The following is a 24,538-nucleotide window of genomic DNA, read 5'->3' as shown; positions in this document are numbered from 1 at the left end:
GGCCCCTCCTCAGTAGTGTGATTACTTGCAAGGGCCCCTCCTCAGTATTGCGATTACTTGCAAGGGCCCCCTCCTCAGTAGTGCGATTACTTGCAAGGGCCCCTCCTCAGTAGTGTGATTACTTGCAAGGGCCCCTCCTCAGTATTGCGATTACTTGCAAGGGCCCCCTCCTCAGTAGTGCGATTTCTTGCAAGGGCCCCTCCTCAGTAGTGTGATTACTTGCAAGGGCCCCTCCTCAGTAGTGTGATAACTTGAAAGGGCCCCTCCTCAGTAGTGCAATTACTTGCAAGGGCCCCTCCTCAGTATTGCGATTACTTGCAAAAGCCCCCACCTCAGTAGTGTGATTACTTGCAAGGGCCCCTCCTCAGTAGTGTGATTACTTGCAAGGGCCCCTCCTCAGTAGTGTGATTACTTGCAAGGGCTCCTCCTCGGTATTGCGATTACTTGCAAAAGCCCCTTAATCAGTAGTGCGATTACTTGCAAGGACCCCCTCCTCAGTAGTGTGATTAATTGAAAGGGCCCCTCCTCAGTAGTGCGATTACTTGCAAGGGCCCCTCCTCAGTAGTGCGATTACTTGCAAGGGCCCCCTCTTCAGTAGTGCGATTACTTGCAAGGGCCCCCTCCTCAGTAGTGCGATTACTTGCAAGGGCCCCCTCCTCAGTAGTGTGATTACTTGCAAGGGCCCCTCCTCAGTAGTGTGATTACTTGCAAGGGCCTCTCCACAGTAGTGTGATTACTTGCAAGGGCCCCTCCTCAGTTGTGTGATTATTTGCAAGGGCCCCTCCCCAGTAGTGTGATTACTTGCAAGGGCCCCTCCTCAGTAGTGTGATTACTTGCAAGGGCCCCTCCTTATTAGTGTGATAACTTGCAAAGGCCCCTCCTCAGCAGTGTGATTACTTGGAAGGGCCCCTCCTCAGTAGTGTGATTACTTGCAAGGGCCCCTCCTCAGTAGTGTGATTACTTGCAAGGGCCCCTCCTCAGTAGTGTGATTACTTGCAATGGCCCCTCCTCAGTAGTGTGATTACTTGCAAGGGCCCCTCCACAGTAGTGTGATTACTTGCAAGGGCCCCTCCTCAGTAGTGCGATTACTTGCAAGGGCCCCTCATCAGTAGTGCGATTACTTGCAAGGGCCCCTCCTAAGTAGTGCGATTACTTGCAAGGGCCCCTCCTCAGTAGTGCGATTACTTGCAAGGGCCCCTCCTCAGCATTGCGATTACTTGCAAAGGCCCCCTCCTCAGTAGTGTGATTACTTGCAAGGGCCCCTCCTCAGCATTGCGATTACTTGCAAGGGGCCCCTCCTCAGTAGTGCGATTACTTGCAAGGGTCCCTCCCCAGTAGTGTGATTACTTGCAAGGGCCCCTCCTCAGTAGTGTGATTACTTGCAAGGGCCCCTCCTCAGTAGTGTGATTACTTGCAAGGGCCCCTCCTCAGTAGTGTGATTACTTGCAAGGGCCCCTCCTCAGTAGTGTGATTACTTGCAAGGGCCCCTCCTCAGTAGTGTGATTACTTGCAAGGGCCCCTCCTCAGTAGTGTGATTACTTGCAAGGGCCCCTCCTCAGTAGTGCGATTATTTGCAAGGGCCCCCTCCTCAGTAGTGCGATTACTTGCAAGGGCCCCCTCCTCAGTAGTGCGATTACTTGCAAAAGCCCCCTCCTCAGTAGTGCGATTACTTGCAAGCGCCCACCCCTCAGTAGTGCGATTACTTGCAAGGGCCCCTCCTCAGTAGTGTGATTACTTGCAAGGGCCCCTCCTCAGTAGTGCGATTACTTGCAAGGGCCCCTCCTCAGTAGTGCGATTACTTGCAAGGGCCCCTCCTCAGTTGTGCGATTACTTGCAAGGGCCCCTCCTCAGTAGTGTGATTACTTTCAAGGGCCCCTCCTCAGTAGTGTGATTACTTGCAAGGGCCCCTCCTCAGTAGTGTGATTACTTGCAAGGGCCCCTCCTCAGTAGTGTGATTACTTGCAAGGGCCCCTCCTCAGTAGTGTGATTACTTGCAAGGGCCCCTCCTCAGTAGTGTGATAACTTGCAAAGGCACCTCCTCAGTAGTGTGATTACTTGCAAGGGCCCCTCCTCAGTAGTGTGATTACTTGCAAGGGCCCCTCCTCAGTAGTGTGATCACTTGCAAGGGCCCCTCCTCAGCAGTGTGATTACTTGCAAGGGCCCCTCCTCAGTAGTGTGATTACTTGCAAGGGCCCCTCCTCAGTAGTGTGATTACTTGCAAGGGCCCCTCCTCAGTAGTGCGATTACTTGCAAGGGCCCCTCCACAGTAGTGCGATTACTTGCAAGGGCCCCTCCTAAGTAGTGCGATTACTTGCAAGGGCCCCCTCCTCAGTAGTACGATTACTTGCAAGGGCCCCTCCTCAGTAGTGTGATTATTTGCAAGGGCCCTTCCTCAGTAGTGTGATTGTTTGCAAGAACCCCTCCTCAGTAGTGCGATTACTTGCAAGGGCCCCTCCTCAGTAGTGCGATTACTTGCAAGGGCCCCTCCTCAGTAGAACAATTACTTGCAAGGGCCCCTCCTCAGTAGAGCAATTACTTGCAAGGGCCCCTCCTCAGTAGAGCAATTACTTGCAAAGGCCCCTCCTCAGTAGTGCGATTACTTGCAAGGGCCCCTCCTCAGAAGAGCAATTACTTGCAAGGGCCCCTCCTCAGTAGTGCGATTACTTGCAAGGGCCCCTCCTCAGTAGTGTGATTACTTGCAAGGGCCCCTCCTCAGTAGTGCGATTACTTGCAATGGCCCCTCCTCAGTAGTGCGATTACTTGCAAGGGCCCCTCCTCAATAGTTCGATTGCTTGCAAAGGCCCTTCCTCAGTAGTGTGATTGTTTGCAAGGCCCCCTCCTCAGTAGTGTGATTGCTTGCAAGGGCCCCTCCTCAGTAATGCGATTACTTGCAATGGCCCCTCCTCAGTAGTGTGATTGCTTGCAAGGGCCCCTCCTCAGTAGTGTGATTGCTTGCAAGGGCTTCTCCTCAGTAGTGCGAATACTTGCAATTGCCCCTCCTCAGTAGTGCGAATACTTGCAAGGGCCCTTCCTCAGTAGTGCGATTACTTGGTTTCCCCTCCTCAGTAGTGTGATTACTTGAAAGTTCCCTTCCTCAGTAGTGCAATTACATGCAAGAGGCCCTTCTCAGTAGTGTGATTAGTTGCAATGGTCCCTCCTCATTAGTGCAATTATTTGCAATGGCGCATCCTCAGTAGTGCGATTACTTGCAATGGCCGATCCTCAGAAGTGCGATTACTTGCAATGGCCCATCCTCAGTAGTACGATGACTTGCAATGGCCCATCCTCAGTAGCACGATGACTTGCAATGGCCACTCCTCAGTAGTGCGATTAATTGCAAGGGTCCCTCCTCAGTAGTGCGATTACTTGCAAGGGCCCCTCCTAAGAAGTGTGATTACTTACAAGGGCCCCTCCTCAGTAGTGCGATTACTTGCAAGGGCCTCTTCTCACTAGCGCAATTACTTCAAGGTCCCCTCCTCAGTAGTGCTATTACTTCCAAGGGCCCATCCTGAGTACCGCGATTGCTTGCAAGGACCCCTCCTCAGTACTGCGATTTGCAAGGGGCTCCTCCTCAGTAGTGCGATTATTTGCATGGGCCCTTCCTCAATACTGCGATTACTTGTAAGGGGCCTCTCCTCAATACTGCGATTACTTTCAAAAGGCCCCTCCTGAGTAGTGCGATTATTTGCAAGGGCCCTTTCTCAGTGATGTGATTACTTCCAAGGGGCCCTTCCTAAGTAGTGCGATTGCTTTCATGGGCCCCTCCTCAGTAGTGCAATTATTTACAAGGGCCCTTCCTCAGTATGGTGATTATTTGCATGGGCCCCTCCTCAGTAGTTCGATTACTTCCAAGGTGCCCTCCTCAGTAGTGCGATTACTTGCAAGGGCCCCTCCTCAGTATTGCGATTACTTGCAAGGGCCCATCCTCAGTAATGCGATTACTTGCAAGGGCCCCTCGTCAGTATTGCGATTACTTGCATTGGCCCTCTTGACTAGTGCGATTACTTGCAAGGGCCCATCCTCAGTAGTGCGATTACCTGCAATGGCCCCTCCTCAATATTGCGATTACTTACATTGGCCCTCCTCAGTATTGCGATTACTTGCAAGGGCCCCTCCTCAGTATTGCGATTACTTGCAAGGGCCCCTCCTCAGTAGTGCGATAACTTGCAAGGGCCCCTCCTCAGTAAGGTGATTATTTGCAAGGGTCCCTCCTCAGTAGTGCGATTGCTTGCAAGGGCCCCTCCTCAGTAGTGCTTTTAATTCCAAGTGCCCCTCCTAAGTAGTGCGATTACTTGCAAGGGCCCCTCCTCAGTAATGCGAATACTTGCGAGGACCCATCCTCAGTAGTTCAATTTGTTGCAATGGCCTCATCTTAGTAGCGCGATTACTTGCAAGGGCCCCTCCTCAGTAGTGCGACTACTAGCGAGGACCCCTCCTCAGAAGTTCAATTTGTTGCAAGGGCCCCTCCTCAGTAGTGCGATTATTTGCAAGGGCCCCTCCACAGTAGTGTGATTATTTGCAAGGGCCCCTCCTCAGTAGTGCGATTTGCATGGGCCTTTCCCCAGTGCGATTACTTGTAAGGGCCCCTCCTCAGTAATGCGCTTATTTTCAAGGGCCCCTGCTAAGTAGTTTGATTATTTGCAAGGGCCCCTCCTCAGTAGTGCGATTACTTGCAAGGGCACCTCAGTAGTGCGATTATTTGCAAGGGTCTCTCCTCAGTAGTGTGATTACTTGCAAGGGCCCCCTCCTCAGTAGTGCGATTACTTGCAAGGGCCCCCTCCTCAGTAGTGTGATTACTTGCAAGGGCCCCTCCTCAGTAGTGTGATTACTTGCAAGGGCCCCCTCCTCAGTAGTGTGATTACTTGCAAGGGCCCCTCCTCAGTAGTGTGATTACTTGCAAGGGCCCCTCCTCAGTAGTGTGATTACTTGCAAGGGCCCCTCCTCAGTAGTGTGATTACTTGCAAGGGCCCCTCCTCAGTAGTGTGATAACTTGCAAAGGCCCCTCCTCAGTAGTGTGATTACTTGTAAGGGCCCCTCCTCAGTAGTGTGATTACTTGCAAGGGCCCCTCCTCAGTAGTGTGACTACTTGCAAGGGCCCCTCCTCAGCAGTGTGATTACTTGCAAGGGCCCCTCCTCAGTAGTGTGATTACTTGCAAGGGCCCCTCCTCAGTAGTGTGATTACTTGCAAGGACCCCTCCTCAGTAGTGCGATTACTTGCAAGGGCCCCTCCTCAGTAGTGCGATTACTTGCAAGGGCTCCTTCTAAGTAGTGCGATTACTTGCAAGGGCCCCCTCCTCAGTGCGATTACTTGCAAGGGCCCCTCCTCAGTAGTGTGATTACTTGCAAGGGCCCCTCCTCAGTATTGCGATTACTTGCAAGGACCCCCTCCTCAGTAGTGCGATTACTTGCAAGGGCCCCTCCTCAGTAGTGTGATTACTTGCAAGGGGCCCTCCTAAGTAGTGCGATTACTTGCAAGGGCCCCTCCTAAGTAGTGCGATTACTTGCAAGGGGCCCCTCCTCAGTAGTGCGATTATTTGCAAGGGCCCCCTCCTCAGTAGTGCGATTACTTGCCAGGGCCCCCTCCTCAGTAGTGCGATTACGTGCAACAGCCCCCTCCTCAGTAGTGTGATTACTTGCAAGTGCCCCCGCCTCAGCAGTGTGATTACTTGCAAGGGCCCCTCCTCAGTAGTGCGATTACTTGCAAGGGCCCCTCCTCTGTAGTGCGATTACTTGCAAGGGCCCCCTCCTCAGTAGTGCGATTATTTGCATGGGCCCCCTCCTCAGTAGTGCGATTACTTGCAAGGGCCCCCTCCTCAGTAGTGTGATTACTTACAAGGGCCCCTCCTCAGTAGTGCGATTACTTGCAAGGGCCCCCTCATCAGAAGTGTGATTACTTGCAAGGGCCCCTTCTCAGTCGTGTGATTACTTGCAAGGGCCCCTCCTCAGTAGTGCGACTACTTGCAAGGGCCCCTCCTCAGTAGTGTGATTACTTGCAAGGGCCCTTCCTCAGTAATGTGATTACTTGCAAGGGCCCTTCCTCAGTAGTGTGATTGTTTGCAAGGGCCCCTCCTCAGTACTGCGATTTGCAAGGGGCCCCTCCTCAGTAGTGCGATTACTTGCAAGGGCCCCTCCTTAGTAGTTCAATTACTTACAAGGGCCCCTCCTCAATAGTGCGATTATTTGCAAGGGCCCCTCCTCAGTAGTGCGATTATTTGCATGGGCCCTTCCTCAATAGTGCGATTACTTGTAAGGGGCCTCTCCTCAATACTGCGATTACTTTCAAAAGGCCCCTCCTGAGTAGTGCGATTATTTGCAAGGGCCCTTTCTCAGTGATGTGATTACTTCCAAGGGGCCCTTCCTAAGTAGTGCGATTGCTTTCATGGGCCCCTCCTCAGTAGTGCAATTATTTACAAGGGCCCTTCCTCAGTATGGTGATTATTTGCATGGGCCCCTCCTCAGTAGTTCGATTACTTCCAAGGTGCCCTCCTCAGTAGTGCGATTACTTGCAAGGGCCCCTCCTCAGTAGTGCGGTTACTTGCAAGGGCCCCTCCTCAGTATTGCGATTACTTGCAAGGGCCCATCCTCAGTAATGCGATTACTTGCAAGGGCCCCTCCTCAGTATTGCGATTACTTGCATTGGCCCTCTTGAGTAGTGCGATTACTTGCAAGGGCCCATCCTCAGTAGTGCGATTACCTGCAAGGGCCCCTCCTCAGTATTGCGATTACTTACATTGGCCCTCCTCAGTATTGCGATTACTTGCAAGGGCCCCTCCTCAGTATTGCGATTACTTGCAAGGGCCCCTCCTCAGTAGTGCGATAACTTGCAAGGGCCCCTCCTCAGTAAGGTGATGATTTGCAAGAGTCCCTCCTCAGTAGTGCGATTGCTTGCAAGGGCCCCTCCTCAGTAGTGCGATTACTTCCAAGTGCCCCTCCTAAGTAGTGCGATTACTTGCAAGGGCCCCTCCTCAGTAATGCGATTACTTGCGAGGACCCCTCCTCAGTAGTTCAATTTGTGGCAATGGCCTCATCTTAGTAGCGCGATTACTTGCAAGGGCCCCTCCTCAGTAGTGCGACTACTAGCGAGGACCCCTCCTCAGAAGTTCAATTTGTTGCAAGGGCCCCTCCTCAGTAGTGCGATTATTTGCAAGGGCCCCTCCACAGTAGTGTGATTATTTGCAAGGGCCCCTCCTCAGCAGTGCGATTTGCATGGGTTTTTCCCCAGTGCGATTACTTGTAAGGGCCCCTCCTCAGTACTGCGCTTATTTTCAAGGGCCCCTGCTAAGTAGTTTGATTATTTGCAAGGGCCCCTCCTCAGTAGTGCGATTATTTGCAAGGGCCCCTTCTCAGTAGTGCGATTACTTGCAAGGGCACCTCAGTAGTGCGATTATTTGCAAGGGTCTGTCCTCAGTAGTGTGATTACTTGCAAAGGGCCCCTCCTCAGTAGTGCGATTACTTGCAAGGGCCCCCTCCTCAGTAGTGCGATTACTTGCAAGGGCCCCCTCCTCAGTAGTGTGATTACTTGCAAGGGCCCCTCCTCAGTAGTGTGATTACTAGCAAGGGCCCCTCCTCAGTAGTGTGATTACTTGCAAGGGCCCCTCCTCAGTAGTGTGGTCACTTGCAAGGGCCCCTCCTCAGTAGTGTGATTACTTGCAAGGGCCCCTCCTCAGTAGTGTGATTACTTGCAAGGACCCCTCCTCAGTAGTGTGATTACTTGCAAGGGCCCCTCCTCAGTAGTGTGATAACTTGCAAAGGCCCCTCCTCAGTAGTGTGATTACTTGTAAGGGCCCCTCCTCAGTAGTGTGATTACTTGCAAGGGCCCCTCCTCAGTAGTGTGATTACTTGCAAGGGCCCCTCCTCAGCAGTGTGATTACTTGCAAGGGCCCCTCCTCAGTAGTGTGATTACTAGCAAGGGCCCCTCCTCAGTAGTGTGATTACTTGCAAGGACCCCTCCTCAGTAGTGCGATTACTTGCAAGGGCCCCTCCTCAGTAGTGCAATTACTTGCAAGGGCTCCTTCTAAGTAGTGCGATTACTTGCAAGGGCCCCCTTCTCAGTAGTGCGATTACTTGCAAGGGCCCCTCCTCAGTAGTGTGATTACTTGCAAGGGCCCCTCCTCAGTATTGCGATTACTTGCAAGGGCCCCCTCCTCAGTAGTGCGATTACTTGCAAGGGCCCCTCCTCAGTAGTGTGATTACTTGCAAGGGGCCCTCCTAAGTAGTGCGATTACTTGCAAGGGCCCCTCCTAAGTAGTGCGATTACTTGCAAGGGGCCCCTCCTCAGTAGTGCGATTATTTGCAAGGGCCCCCTCCTCAGTAGTGCGATTACTTGCAAGGGCCCTCTCCTCAGTAGTGCGATTACTTGCAAAAGCCCCCTCCTCAGTAGTGTGATTACTTGCAAGTGCCCCCTCCTCAGCAGTGTGATTACTTACAAGGGCCCCTCCTCAGTAGTGCGATTACTTGCAAGGGCCCCTCCTCTGTAGTGCGATTACTTGCAAGGGCCCCCTCCTCAGTAGTGCGATTATTTGCATGGGCCCCCTCCTCAGTAGTGCGATTACTTGCAAGGGCCCCCTCCTCAGTAGTGTGATTACTTACAAGGGCCCCTCCTCAGTAGTGCGATTACTTGCAAGGGCCCCCTCATCAGCAGTGTGATTACTTGCAAGGGCCCCTTCTCAGTCGTGTGATTACTTGCAAGGGCCCCTCCTCAGTACTGCGACTACTTGCAAGGGCCCCTCCTCAGTAGTGTGATTACTTGCAAGGGCCCTTCCTCAGTAATGTGATTACTTGCAAGGGCCCTTCCTCAGTAGTGTGATTGTTTGCAAGGGCCCCTCCTCAATAGTGCGATTTGCATGGGCCCTTCCTCAGTAGTGCGATTACTTGCAAGGGCCCCTCCTCAGCACTGCGCCTATTTGCAAGGGGCCCCTAATAAGAAGTTCGATTATTTGCATGGGCCCTTCCTCAATAGTGCGATTACTTGTAAGGGGCCTCTCCTCAGTACTGCAATTACTTTCAAAAGGCCCCTCCTGAGTAGTGCGATTATTTGCAAGGGCCCTTCCTCAGTGATGTGATTACTTCCAAGGGGCCCTTCCTAAGTAGTGCGATTGCTTTCATGGGCCCCTCCTCAGTATTGCAATTATTTACAAGGGCCCTTCCTCAGTATGGTGATTATTTGCATGGGCCCCTCCTCAGTAGTTCGATTACTTCCAAGGTGCCCTCCTCAGTAGTGCGATTACTTGCAAAGGACCCTTCCTCAGTATGGTGATTATTTGCATGGCCCCTCCTCAGTAGTGCGATTACTTCCAAGGTGCCCTCCTCAGTAGTGCGATTACTTGCAAGGGCCCCTCCTCAGTAGTGCGGTTACTTGCAAGGGCCCCTCCTCAGTATTGCGATTACTTGCAAGGGCCCATCCTCAGTAGTGCGATTACTTGCAAGGGCCCATCCTCAGTAGTGCGATTACCTGCAAGGGCCCCTCGTCAGGAGTGCGACTACTTGCAAGGGCCCCTCCTCAGTAGTGCGATTACTTGCAACTGCCCCTCCTCAGTATTGCGATTACTTGCAGGGACCCCTCCTCAGTATTGCGATTACTTACATTGGCCCTCCTCAGTATTGCGATTACTTGCAAGGGCCCCTCCTCAGTAGTGCGATTACTTGCAAGGGCCCCTCCTCAGTAAGGTGATTATTTGCAAGGGCCCCTCCTCAGTAGTGCGATTGCTTGCAAGGGCCCCTCCTCAGTAGTGCGATTACTTCCAATTGCCCCTCCTAAGTAGTGCGATTACTTGCAAGGGCCCCTCCTCAGTAATGCGATTACTTGCGAGGACCCCTCCTCAGAAGTTCAATTTGTTGCAATGGCCTCATCTTAGTAGCGCGATTACTTGCAAGGGCCCCTCCTCAGTAGTGCGATTACTTGCGAGGACCCCTCCTCAGAAGTTCAATTTGTTGCAAGGGCCCCTCCTCAGTAGTGCGATTATTTGCAAGGGCCCCTCCTCAGTAGTGTGATTATTTGCAAGGGCCCCTCCTCAGTAGTGTGATTATTTGCAAGGGCCCCTCCTCAGTAGTGTGATTATTTGCAAGGGCCCCTCCTCAGTAGTGTGATTATTTGCAAGGGCCCCTCCTCAGTAGTGCGCTTATTTTCAAGGGCCCCTGCTAAGTAGTTTGATTATTTGCAAGGGCCCCTCCTCAGTAGTGCGATTATTTGCAAGGGCCCCTTCTCAGTAGTGCGATTACTTGCAAGGGCACCTCAGTAGTGCGATTATTTGCAAGGGTCTCTCCTCAGTAGTGTGATTACTTGCAAAGGGCCCCTCCTCAGTAGTGCGATTACTTGCAAGGGGCCCTCCTCAGTACTGCGTTTACTTGCAAGGGCACCTCCTCAGTAGTGCGATTACTTGCAAAGACCCTTTCTCAGTAGTGCAATTACTTGCAAGAGCCCCTTCTCATTAGTGCAATTACTTGCAAGGGCCCCTCCTCAGTACTGCGTTTACTTGCAAGGGCACCTCCTCAGTAGTGCGATTACTTGAAAGGGGGCTCCTCCTCAGTAGTGCGATTACTTACAAGGGGCCTCTCAATGCTGCGTTTATTTGCAAGGGCCCCTCCCCAGTAGTGCGATTATTTGCAAGGGCCCCTCCTCAGTAGTGCAATTACTTGCAAGGGCCGCTCCTCAGTACTGAGTTTACTTGCAAGGGCCCCATCTCAATCTCAGTAGTGCGATTACTTGAAAGGGCACCTCCTCAGTAGTGCGATTACTTGAAAGGGCACCTCCTCAGTAGTGCGATTACTTGAAAGGGGGCCCCTCCTCAGCAGTGCGATTATTTGCAAGGGGCCCTCAGTAGTGCGATTACTTGCAAGGGGCCCCTCCTCAGTAGTGTGATTACTTGCAAAGGGCCCCTCCTCAATATTGGGATTACTTGCTACGACCCCTCCGCAATAGTGGGATTACTTGCTAGAGCCTCTCCTCCTCATTAGTGAGATTACCTGTGCAGGACCCTCTTTAACAGTGGAATTATTAGAATGGGCACAGCATCAAGAAGGGGATTAGTTAAATAGGGTTTTCCTTAATAGTGCTATTAATCAAATGGACTCTTTCTATAAATCCTTTTGAAACAGTTTGAATACTAGTGTGGGCCACTAAGGATTCCTAGCATGCTCTCCTTCTGTACAGTGAAATTAATAGCATGGGCCTCTACTTAACAGTGAGACTACTGACAGGGTCCCTCTCAACAGTGCAATGGTTAACATAAGCCCATTCTCAATGGTGGAATTCCTAGCATATGTCCCCCCAACGGTGGAATTCCTAGCATGGGCCCCTCCTCAACAGTGGAATTCATAGCACGGGCCCCTCCTCAACGGTGGAATTCCTAGCATGGGCCCGTACTCAGCAGTGGTATTACTGGATGAAGGATGGTGGAGGCTGACAGTGAGAGACAGACACTTGTTCCCAGTGAAACCTTTATTACGACATTGCGTCCAGGATTGGACTCTATGGAGTATACAAAAATACAGATACACAGCTTTATATGGCAAACGATCACTGTGTGGTCAGGTCGAAAGAGGTCACACGTGAGATATCAAATGAGGTCATTAGAAGACAGATAACTCAATGCGTATAATTTAGGTGACAAAGTGTGTTTGGGAAGAGAGGAGAACCGAGTCCAGGTCTGTAAGAAATATTATATTCTGTAAACTGTTTACAATATATGTAATAAGCCTATCAGTGTCTACATCACATGTTTTGCCTAATGGCGTCAAATAAATATTTGAATTATGATTGTTTCCAGACTCCTTCGTCTGGTTTGATCCTTCTCCTCATACAACTGCCGATGTGCGAGTGTAGATCACGGTTACCAACACATGCATTGTTGATTTTGTCCATCTAGCAAGCATATCTGTACTCACCTATATGTACTTAACTATATGTGGTTGCAGGGGTCGAGTCACAGATCTTGGCCCAGCCTCTTAACTGGTCGCTACTAGATCCACTCTCCCGGTACCAAGAGCCTTATCGTATCTCTCCTTAAAGCTATGAATGTACCCTGCCTCTACTACTGCGAGTCTTGGTTGACGCTGCTGGCTCACAGATCATACTATATCCTCCTCAGGAGATGTGAACCCCATTTTTTGTTAAACCAGTGTTGTCAGGTGTCAGTCCCAAGAGTACCACTGCTGCAGGGATTTACAGCATTCCGTGTGGATCATGTAGTAAGGTATGAGTCGAGGAGACAGGGAGTGAACTCGCTTGTAGGAACATAAATATGCTTCAAGGATGGCCAAAAATCAGCAATGTATATGTCGATAACCGCAGTCTACACTGACACATTACGCACAGCACAACTACAGCTGTGTCAGAAGGAGGATCAATCCAGACATAGGGTTCAAGAAATAACCATAATAAATATATCGGAGACAATCCATCAGAACGTGAGATTGTACACAATATATACTTTATTTTACATATTGCAAATGGTTCATATAATAAAAACATTTCCTATGAAGCTGCCACCTCACACTGACTCTCCCAACTCACATCGCCACCTAAATTAAGCACACTTTGAGTTATCTGTATCCGCATGACCTCACGTGTTACCTCCCTTGTGAAGTTTGTTAGCAAGCATATGCACCTCTTTATCAATGGGACTCTTAGCATGTGTCTATATTATCCTGTGATTACTTGTGCTCCCAACACATTGGCCTTTGATCGACTGGGGGATTTCTAGCAATAGAATTACTACCATGAGCTAGCTTTCAACATTGGGATTACTATAATAAGAATCTCCTCAACTGTGGAATTACTAGCATGAATCCATCCTCATCATTTGAAGTGCAAATATGAATTCCTTCTCAACAGGGGGATTACTAGAATTTACCTCTGCATGAGTTTCTCATCAGTGAAATTACTAGCATTGGTTGTTACTGGCAATGGGATTATTAGCATAAATTCCTTTTTAGCAGTAGGATTTCTTGCATGGTCCCCTCCTCAACAGACGGATTACTCTCGAGAGCCCCGTTAACTATAGGATAATCCGCATTTACGTCTCCTCGCTATGGGAATCACATGAATGGGCCCCATACTCAATAATGGGATCAACAGAATAGGAGAATCGTCAACAATGTGACTGCTAGCACTGGTTCATTCTCAATACTGGGATTTACAAGCAAGGGTACCGCCTCAAAAGTGAGGCTATTAGCATGGTACCCTCCTCAGTGGTGGAATTACTGGTACTAGCTCCTCCTCGGTAGTGGGAATACTAGTGCTCCTCCTCAGTAGTGGGATTACTAGTACCAGCTCCTCCTCAGTGGTGGAATTACTAGTACTAGTACCTCAGTAGTGGGAATACTAGTACCAGCTCCTCCTCAGCAGTGGAAATACTAGTACCAGCTCCTCCCCAGTGTCGGAATTGCTGGTACTAGCACCTCTTCAGTAGTGATGGGATTACTAGTACCAGCTCCTCCTCAGTGGTAAGAGTACTAGTACCAGCTCCTCCTCAGTATTGGGATTACTATTAATAATAAAAATAATAATATATTTACTACAAGTAAATGTACGTGGTATACAGCCCTAGCTGACATCAATGAACATTTCGGGCAAATTAGGTCAGTGTCCCAGGATGCGACCCACACCAGTCGACTAACACCCAGGTACCCATTTTACTGATGGGGAACATAGACAACAGGTTGAAAGAAACACGTCCAATGTTTCTACTCCGGTGGGATTACTGGTACTAGCTCCTCCTCAGTAGTGGGAATACTAGTACCAGCTCCTTCTCAGTGGTGGGATTACTAGTACCAGCTCCTCCTCTCTGGTGGGATTACTAGTACCAGCTCCTCAGTAGTGGTGGGATTACTGGTACCAGTTCCTCCTCAGAGGTGGAATTACTACCTTGGGCCATATTTCAGCTGCAGTATTACTAGCAACTAGCACTGAATTGTGAGATTACTAGCATGTACCTGTGGGATTACTAGCAAGGACCACTTCTTACCAATGGGGTTACTAGCATAGGTATCTCATTACTAGTGGGATAAATAGCATAGCCCCACTTGAACATTAAGATTAGTATGGGCTCTCCCTCATCAGTAAGACTGGCATCTACTTAACGGTCTGATTACAATTATGGGTCACTAATCAACGGTGAGATAATTAACATGGGCGCCATAACCAACAGTGGGATTACTAGTTAGGGGCGTCACCAGTAGAGTGATTACTAAAAAGGGGTGTCCCCAACAGTGGTAGTACTAGCACTAGCCTCTCTTGAATATTATTATTATTATTATTATTATTATTATTATTATTATTATTATTATTAATCTTATTAATCTTTATTTCCCCAAGGACATGTACAACGTTTACAGACCATAGCTGACAGCAGTGACATACTATACAGAGAGCCCCTGGTTATGAACAGCATTTCAGACAAATTAGGTTAATTTTGTCCCCAGGATGCGATCCATACCAGTCAACTAACACACAGGTACTTATTTTACTGCTAGGTGAACAGGGACAGCAGGTGTCTTAAGAAAACATGCTAGGATATTTTTACCCGTACCGGGGATCGAACGACGGACCTCATTGTGAGCTGAGTGCGCTACAAACCAAGCTATGGGGATTAACTGCATTTGCCTCTCATTAACAGTTGCATTACTAGCATGGGCCCCTCTTTAAAATTGATAATCCTAGCTTGGGACCCTCCTTAATACTGGGATTACTAGCATGGGCCCTCCCCAACTATTAATAATTATCATCTGCTCTTTTTCAGTTGGGATTACTAGCGTGGACCCCTCTTCAGCAGCGTGATTATTGGTATGGTATCATTCCTGACAGTGGGATTATGGAAATAACACCTTCCTCAACAATGGGGTTGATTACAGTGAGCTTACTAGCACGACCTTTTCCCCAACAGTGGGATTACTAGCATGGCGTACTCCTGGCGTACTCCTTAACAGTGGATTACTAATATAACCTATTATTCAACAGTGGAATTACTAATACGACCTCAGCAGTGGATTACCTGGAGAGTTTACCTGGAGAGTTTACCTGGAGAGAGTTCCGGGGATCAACGCCCCCGCGGCCCGGTCTGTGACCAGGCCTCCTTAGGTCAGTGTCCCAGGATGCGACCCACACCAGTCGACTAACACCCAGGTACCCATTTTACTGATGGGGAACATAGACAACAGGTTGAAAGAAACACGTCCAATGTTTCTACTCTGGCTGGGAATCGAACCCAGGCCCTCGCCGTGTGAAGCGAGAGCGTTAACCACCAGGCCACCAGAGCCCACTAGCATGATCTTCTATTGAACAGTGGGATTAATAACAAAGTGTGTTTTTTATACAGTGGGATTGCTCGTGTAAGATGCATGTCTACCCTGATTATATACACGTCTAAAATGATATACATGTCTACCATGATAATCTGCTTGTCTGTCATGATAATGTGCATGCCTACCATGATAATTTTCGTGTCTACCATGATAACAGTCTCGTACACACGAAAATATGCTCGTCTAGCATGATAATATACCCTTCTTCTATTATAATATGTACCTCAGCATGGTAAATGCCTGATTACCTTAATAATGTACTTGTCTACCATGATTATATGCACTTAAACAAGGATAGCACACCATAGTCTTCTATGATAATATGTACGTCTACCTTAATCACATGCATGTCTACCATGATAATATGTGTACCATAATAACATACATGTCTACCATAAATGCTCATTTACTATGATCATATGTACGTCTTTCATAATAATATGCACGTCTCCATGATAGTACTCATGTCTTCCACGCTAATTTACTCGTCAGGTGATAATCATGTGCATGTCTACCATATCATGCATGTCTACCCTGATAATTTACATTTACCATAATGAAATACACGTTTACCATGATAACATGCATTACTACCATAATATTAATCATGTCTAACATTATAATATGCTCGTCTTCCAGGAAAATATACTCCAATGATAATATGCAGGTCTACCATAATATTATCATCTACTAGGAAAATATGTACTTATTATAATTATAAGCACGTCTGATATGATAATAAGCTTCTCTATCAAGATAATATGTACCACTGCCATGATAATCAAGTTACCGCTGTGTTAGTGGTAGCTAGTTACTGCCAGTCAGCAACAGCGCTCTCGTTACTTCACGATACAACAACATGGCTGTAGGATCCTCGACAACAGCCATAGCTGCAAACGTGTAGGAGAGCTGTGTTTGGAAGTGTCTCCGCTTCCTAAACACAACGGTGGTATCAGCTAGGAAAACAGTAATATAATGAATTGTTCGTTATAGGGGTAGTATTTTCTTAGGGGGAACTGTCACATTATGACCCCGCGTAGTGGTCCTTGGGACCTACGAGGAACAGGCTGAAACTGTCACTCGTTAATCGGGCCAAGCATTTACCACCCAAACACATCACTTGATCAGATATGTATATGGAGAATAACAGTCACAATCCCATCGCTCGGACCATTGACAGCTAACACGCAAACTGAAAATTAAAACCGGACGACTTTCCAGTCCACTTTGGATAATACAAAACTTCTCTCAGATTTAAATTCGAATTGATGGATGTGATGTATGAGTGACTAAAGTTCAAGGTAATTATTCCTACTTTCTACGACTAGATACGAATTCACTTTATACGAGAACACTCCATGAGGACTGTGGGTGAGCCAGCCAGGAGGTAACCCAGCAACCACCTCCGCCATGAAATAATAATGAAGTGAGAGCTAGGAGCGGCCAACACAGACGGCAGCCACCGCGCTGCCCTTGACGACGCTCACATAAGAACAATGAGGAAAGCCTCGCCGGAGAATCAACTTACAGGTCTTCCAGTGGGTTTCGGGGACGGCGGGACATGGCGAGAGGGGCGCCACTGACACTGGCAAGGTCGCTACTGCAACGAAAATCAATGATCCGACAGTCAGTGAATGTCCACCTCTGCGCACGCGCTCACGCCTCCCTCCAGCCTGCTGCTGCTGGCCAGCCTGCTGTCTGCTCACTACCACAGGTGTTCCCTGGTCACTGCCACAGATGATGCCTGGTCCCTACTATATGTCATGCCTAGTCTACAACAGGTGCTGCCACAGAACCTGCCTGTCACTAGTACAGGTGGTGCCAGGTCACTGCCACAGGTGCTGCCTGATCACTACCACAGGTGGTGCCTGGTCACTACCACAGGTGGTGCCTGGTCATTGCCACAGGTACTGTCTGGTCACTGCCACAGGTGCTGTCTGATTACTACCACAGGTGGTGCCCGGTCACTACCACAGGTGATGCCTGGTCACTACCACAGGTGGTGCCTGGTCACTGCCACAGGTGCTGTGTGATCACTGCCACAGGTGGTGCCTGGTCGCTGCCACAGGTGCTGCCTGGTCACTACCTCATGTACTGCCTGGTGACTACCACAGATACTGCCTGGTCGCTACTACAGGTGCTGCCTGGTCAATATTACAGGTACTGCCTGGTCATTACCACAGGTTCTGCCTGGTCACTACCACAACACCACAGTTGTTTCCAGGTCGCCATCACAACACCACAGTTGTTTCAAGGTCGCCACCACGACACAGTTGTTTCCAGGAGGCCACCACAACACCACAGTTGTTTCCAGGAGGCCACCACAACACCACAGTTGTTTCCAGGAGGCCACCACAACACCACAGTTGTTTCCAGGAGGCCACCACAACACCACAGTTGTTTCCAGGAGGCAACCACAACACCACAGTTGTTTCCAGGTCGCCATCACAACACCACAGTTGTTTCAAGGTCGCCACCACAACACAGTTGTTTCCAGGAGGCCACCACAACACCACAGTTGTTTCCAGGTCGCCAACACAACACCACAGTTGTTTCCAGGTTGCAACCACAACACCACAGTTGTTTCAAGGTCGCCATCACAACACCACAGTTGTTTCAAGGTCGCCACCACAACACAGTTGTTTCCAGGAGGCCACCACAACACCACAGTTGTTTCCAGGTCGCCAACACAACACCACAGTTGTTTCCAGGTTGCCTCCACAACAACACAGTTGTTCCCAGGTTGCAACCACAACACCACAGTTGTTTCAAGGTCGCCACCACAACACCACAGTTCTTTCCAGGTCGCCACCACAACACCACAGTTTCCAGGTCGCCACCACAACACCACAGTTGTTTCCAGGTCGCCACCACAACATCACAGTTGTTTCCAGGAGGTCACAACACCACAGATGTTTCCACGTTGCCACCACAACACCACAGTTGTTTCCAGGTCTCCACCACAACACCACAGTTGTTTCCAGGTCTCCACCACAACACCACAGTTGTTTCCAGGAGGCCACCACAACACAATTGTTTCCAGGTCGCCAACACAACACCACAGTTGTTTCCAGATCTCCACCACAACACCACAGTTGTTTCCAGGAGGCCACCACAACACAATTGTTTCCAGGACGCCACCACAACATCACAGTTGTTTCCAGGACGCCACCACAACACCACAGTTGTTTCCAGGTCTCCACCACAACACCACAGTTGTTTCCAGGTTGCCACCACAACAGCTGTGACAGAGAAGTTCCAGTAGCAATGTATTTCAGTAAATAGTTAAAGGAGTGTGCATGGTCGTCAGCGCCACCTGTGAACCACATGTCAAACCTGCAATCAGTGAATTTTGATCTAATAGGTTTCATGTTGGAGGAAATTGCATCAGAACTGAAAGCTGTTGGATGTAACTTTATTCACATGGGCAGATAACATGCTAAAGGCAGAGAAGGATGGAGTGGTGGAAAGGTGTTATAGATTTGCATGAATCAAAAAAAAACTACAGACAAACTTTTTTTCTTATTTCCTTTTAATAATTACATAAGAAAATAACTCGAATATTTGGTATGAAACCAAAGGTAGTATTATTGGCTATTAACATATGCATATGAAATGATGTTTTCCTAATAAGTTATAAAGAATGAGTAAATTTAGATAACATATAACCTAAAAATATTTTTAGTACCGGCTTTCAACCGTAAACTCTGTTTTACATCTAATACATAACTACTGCATTATGGTAACTATCCTATCCTGCCAACCTTTGGCCTTTTTTTAAAACAGGTTAGAATGAAATACTATAAGTATTTAAAGAACTGTACACGTTTTTATTTCTTAAGCTGACCACTACCTGCAAACTCTTTATCATTACAGTATTGAACAAAACCTTTATCATTGGAAAGCTTATTTTAGGTTACAGTAGAACTTAATTCATTCCAGAAGGCTGTTCGAGTGTTGATCTGTTCGAGTACCGAACGAATTTTTACCAACCAATTTACTTTTTGGTTGGCTGTTATCATTAATCTTCTTAGGCACCATGGTGATTTATTTATACAAATAATATAAAAAAAATGCGAGGAAACACGAAATAGTTTACAGCTAAGTTCTAGCAGGTAGTGTTTGGTCGAGTGCCGAGCAAACGGTCGACTACCGAGCGATTTTTTTTTAACAGAACAAAGCGTTCGAATATCGATTGTATATAGGACGTGCACTACATCACATATACAATAGGATTTAACCTTTTTTCTTTTCTTTTGCAGCTACTCAAAATACTGTCGAGAATCTATATGACGATCCAGATGTTCATAACTTTAATTTGCAACATAAGTGAAAAACTTATCTTGGTCCCAAAACAAAATGTGTTAGTTACCCGGGCAACCCCTCAATGTCTGATCGCGACCTTGCATTGAAATGGTCAGTGCGTCAATTTCATCAAAATTTTCGGCAAGATAAAACCACTTGCATCATTCATTAGATATAATTTTGGAACTAATGCATGATTCTTTTCAACGAAAATTATTATTCTCGTTCCTCATTTCAAGCAATTGTTGGAGCACCTTAATTCTTGACAAATACCTCATGTTCCCAACCATAATCAAAATTCCTCCGAATGAAGTTCCTGAACTTTAGAGCCGTTGCTAAATGGACAAACTCTGAGTGAAGATCCTGGACTTAAGAACATAAGGGACAATGCAGCAGGCCTACTGGCCCATGCGAGGCAGGTCCAAGTCGCCTACCGGTTTATGCCACTGAACCAACCTAATCAGGTCATGTCACATCCACTTATGGAAGGGGAACGACATCAGACCTATTAGCACAAGCTAGTCAGGTCCAACTCACATCCCCCCACACCCATTCATGTACTTATCTAACCTATTTTTAAAACTACAAAACATTTTAGCTTCTATGACGGTACTCGGGAGTTTGTTCCACTCGTCCACAACTCTATTACCAAACCAGTGCTTTCCAACTTGAAACTATTGCTGCAAGTCTTGTCTTGGCTAGATATTTTTAGCATGCTATTTACATCCCCTTGTTATTTATTAATGTCTCATGGTTATTTCCCTGTCCAGCATTTAGAATTTTGCATTTGTCTATATTAAACTGCATCTGCCACTTCTCCGACCACTGCATCAATCTATTCAAATATTCCTGGAGTGCTCTAAAGTCCTCATTAGAATGGTGTAATCAACAAATTTGCTTATGTCGCTGTTTATTCCCACATTTATGTCGTTTATGTAAATTGTGAACAACAAATGGCCCAACACTGACCCTTGTGGAACACCGCTTGTGACGTGCCCCACTCTGATTTCTCCCTATTTATGCAAACTCTGCTGGCTATTTGCCAACTATGCCTCTACCCAGGAAAAAATTTCTTCTTTGTGCCTTACGTTTCCTCAATAGCCTTTAATGTTGAACTCTATCAAAAGCCTTAGTGAAGTCCATACACACAATATCATATTCATTACCATGATCTACCTCCTCAAATACCTCAATGAAAAAAAATGGCATAAAGCAGGAACGTCCCTTGGTAAAATCGTGTTGAGATTCATTAATCAATTTATGCCTTTCAAGATGGCTATGAACTGCCTCGGCAATTATTTATTCCATTAATTTTCCCACTATGGTGGTAAGGCTTATTGGTCTATAGTTCGAAGCTAAGGACCTGTCACCTGCCTTGTAAATAGGTTTTACATTTGCCATTTTACACTTGTCAGGCACTATGCCAGTTTGTAGTGATATGTTAAAAACATTAGCCAAAGGTATGCTAAGTTCCTCTTTACATTTCTTTAAAACCCTTGCAAACAGTTCATCAGGGCCTGGGGATTTGTTAGGTTTTAATTTCTCTGTCTGAGGACCATGTCACTAGTTACAGCAATCGTGCATAGTTTATTATCGTCCAGCTTTACATAATTTATTATTTCTGGAATTTCGCTATTATCTATCTGAGTAAAAATTGAGAGAAAGTAAGTGCTGAAAATTTCACATATTTCCTTATCACTGTCAGTGATCTAACCTGAGTTACTCTTAAGTCGGCCTATCTTGTACCTAATCTTACTTCTGTATACCTGAAAGAACACTTTTGGTTTTGGGTTAGTCATCGAATCCCTTGCGAATTTAGGATCATAATCCCTTTTTGCTTTTCTTATTCCCTTTTTTATTTCTCTCTTTTATTGATTATATTCATTTCTTAACTGCACAGCCCCTCTTTTGATATGCCTATATATGCCTCTCTTTTGACCAGTGAGGTGTTTTAATCTACGGTTTATTCATTTGAGATCATTTTTGTTAGATATAATTTCCCTACTTGGAACTAAAGTTGTCGGGCAGCTAGAACTATGCTTCAAAAAAGTCATACTGGCAACCATCACCACCTACCTGACCTATACTCAGGTCATTCCAGTTCAGTCTACCCAAGTAATTTCTCAGTCTCATTAAATCGGCCAAGCAGAAGTCTGGGACAGAGACTTGATTGCAGTTATTTGGGTAATATAATGATATATTGAATCTAAGGGATTTGTGATCGCTTTCCCCAAGTTCATCATTAACCTCAAGATTATTAATTAGTGATTGTGAGGGAAAAGTTCAACAGATAGGAGTAGTGAGCGAGTATATGGTAACGATAGTTTGATTGCCGGCTGCTTGTTAAGGAAGGGTCAGTCTAGCTCCCGCTATCCCCCCGCCCCCTTTCTCCCCACCCTGAAAGGTGATGTGTGGGGCTCCGGCCAAACAGTAATCACTCGACTCACAACTCCCAGCACAACTGTAAGTAAAAGCCTCTGCTCCTATTCTAGTGGATATTGGTTGAAAGCTTCACTTTTGACCAATAATGAACTTAGTCCTTTCAGTTTTAAGCTCCACACGAGACTTTTAGATAGTCACCACCTTTTTTTAAGTATCTTACACTTATCATGGAGAGTGATTTCTTAAGCAGTGGGTAACCTTTCTCTTTCCAGCTTGGAATGACAGATCGGGTCACCTGCCAACCAACGAGAAGTGTTGAAGGAGACGGACTGAAACCGGTCTTGAGGCGTCACTTTATGATCTACCTACCTGATTAATTGTACAGGACACTACCCCTCATCTTTGTAGTGGTAAAGAACCTGCGTTCCTGTCATCTGGACTGACTATTCAAGGCTATAGACTCTGTGAAGAACTAGTCATTGGGTTGTCATCCAACACCTGTGGACCCCCCCATCATAAACGGCTACAGTTTCTACAAGATGGTGTCAACATCAACCAGACACCTCAGTTTACTTGTACATATTAGCGTTGAAGTCAAATGGCAATTTTTCATTTAATTTTTCATTTTCATTTTCAAGTAGGATACACCTTCATATTTCAATGTTTTATCTTTGCATTAATAAATAATAAAGTGTTTATCTTTGTGAATTATTATTTCTTTTTCTATTCATTAATTTTCCTGAGGAGGAGCCAGCCTTGGTAATATTGTCTGAAGTTGTTACACGGCTGAGTAAGTCTTCACAGTGATTATTTGTTGGCAAGAACCAAGTCAAGTAGATTGTTTCCTCTGTCACAAACTTTTAAAAACAAACCTGAATTGTATCAAGAAAGTCACTAAACTCAAGATTTCCTGTCACATCGTTCCAGTCAATTAGTCTAAAGTTAATATCTCCCATTAACACAACATTTTCATATCTAGACACCTGATGAATTTCGTTCCATTGCAGCTTACTGCACTCCCTATCAAAGTTTGGGGGTCTATAAATCACACCCAAAATTATTTTTTCACGACCCTCTAGAAACTGTAGCTAAACAGATTCTGTGTCCAATATTTCTAATCTGATATCTTGTCTAACATAACAATTTAAATTATCTCTGGCATACATCGCCACTCCACCACCCTTCCTGTTGACTCTATCATTGTGGAATAGTTTATAGCCTTATATATTGCATTCAGGGTGAGCCAGGTCTCCGGTATAGCAATATCTATATTACCTGCACTTGCTCATCTATCATATTTCTTAGACTCCAACTACTAGTATAGTAGGAGTCTAAGACTATATTTTGAATATTGCCCTTTAAACATATCCCTGAGGTATCCTGGTAATATCTGCTGTTTTCAACCCTAGTACAGCAGCCTGAATGTTTCCCACACGCACCCATACCTCTGTAATCTATCAACTTAAAGTCCTAGACAAGTCAGCAATTGCCCCCTCAATCGAGTTGGCTAATGCAACCATTCCAGTCCCATAGAGATGAACCCCATCCCTTGCATACATATCATGTGTGCTATAGAATTTTCGCAGTTATCAGTGAATGGGATTGCAAGCTCGTTACAGTACCTGTCTAACCAGCAGTTTACACCAATTTCCCGGGACATCCATTCATTGCCCACTCCCCTACTAGTCAAAATGCTACATATGATAGAGGCCCCTCCTTTAGACCTGACTATATCTGTGGCGGACTTGTACTTATCCAGCAGCTCCTGTCTCTTGCCCTTCCCGATATCATTCCAAACAGCATTAACATAACGGTATATTCCCTTTACCTGACATAATATTATCCAACCTGTTGACTGTCGCTCTCTGTCTCGCCTTTCTATCTCTGTTACAAAAAGCATGGTCTACATATCTTACCTGGGAGTCTCCCAGAACCAGAATGTTCCTACCTTGAATAGCAGGGGAGTCAATGGTACCTTTAACCTCACTAACCACTGAAGTACACTCGTCCTGTAGAACAGAGAATCGATTTCCTACCTTCAAATCTTCTCTATTAACCTTCGTTATCTTGATGCTTCTTCCTGACTCGTGAACCACTTGCCATTTAAAGCAGCTGCTGCTCTCCAACTACTGCTGGTAATTTTTTCCTCCTTACTAGATCCAACCATCTCACACTCCCAAACTCATCTAGTGGAAGTTTCAGCCACCTGTTTTCCTCCTGAAGAATTAGAACCTCCTTCTTCAACACTTTAACCTGAGATTCTAAAACACTACAGCAAGCCATGGTGCTGAGTAACACCCCACACTAATTCCCAGACAGCTTAGGACAGAATGACCTCTCTTGACCACTGACTTCAGCGTACTGCTAAAATAACAAAGTCTGAAGAGTTCTTGCTTAATGGTAACCTCTGAGAAGCAAAACTTTCTTCGTGGTGAAGGAGGCAGTGAACAGTCAACACAAGCAGATTTTTCTCTTTCACTCTAGCATTGTGGATGAGTGGTTTTGAAAACCTACAGGTTGATAAATGAGACACTTGTACATAATTTGGGTA

At 46.8% G+C, this 24,538-nt stretch overlaps 1 protein-coding gene across 1 annotated transcript in view; it reads right to left on the bottom strand.

Moving 5' to 3' along the window:
• Window positions 1-24,270, bottom strand: part of LOC128693520 (uncharacterized) — a 273,150-nt gene extending 248,880 nt beyond the window's left edge. The window contains exons 1-3 of the mRNA XM_053783235.2: window positions 24,160-24,270; window positions 23,904-23,996; window positions 16,829-17,051 (exon numbers count right to left, since the gene is read on the bottom strand). Coding sequence (XP_053639210.2) covers window positions 16,829-17,051; window positions 23,904-23,996; window positions 24,160-24,270 — 427 coding nt within the window. The remainder of the gene's footprint in view (window positions 1-16,828; window positions 17,052-23,903; window positions 23,997-24,159) is intronic.
• Window positions 24,271-24,538: the final 268 nt, after the last annotated feature.

The sequence above is a fragment of the Cherax quadricarinatus genome, chromosome 57 (genome assembly GCF_038502225.1).
Source record: "Cherax quadricarinatus isolate ZL_2023a chromosome 57, ASM3850222v1, whole genome shotgun sequence".
NCBI classification, from domain to species: domain Eukaryota; kingdom Metazoa; phylum Arthropoda; class Malacostraca; order Decapoda; family Parastacidae; genus Cherax; species Cherax quadricarinatus.
The sequence above is the reverse complement of the archived record's forward strand: the minus strand, read 5'-3'. Positions and strand labels throughout refer to the sequence as shown.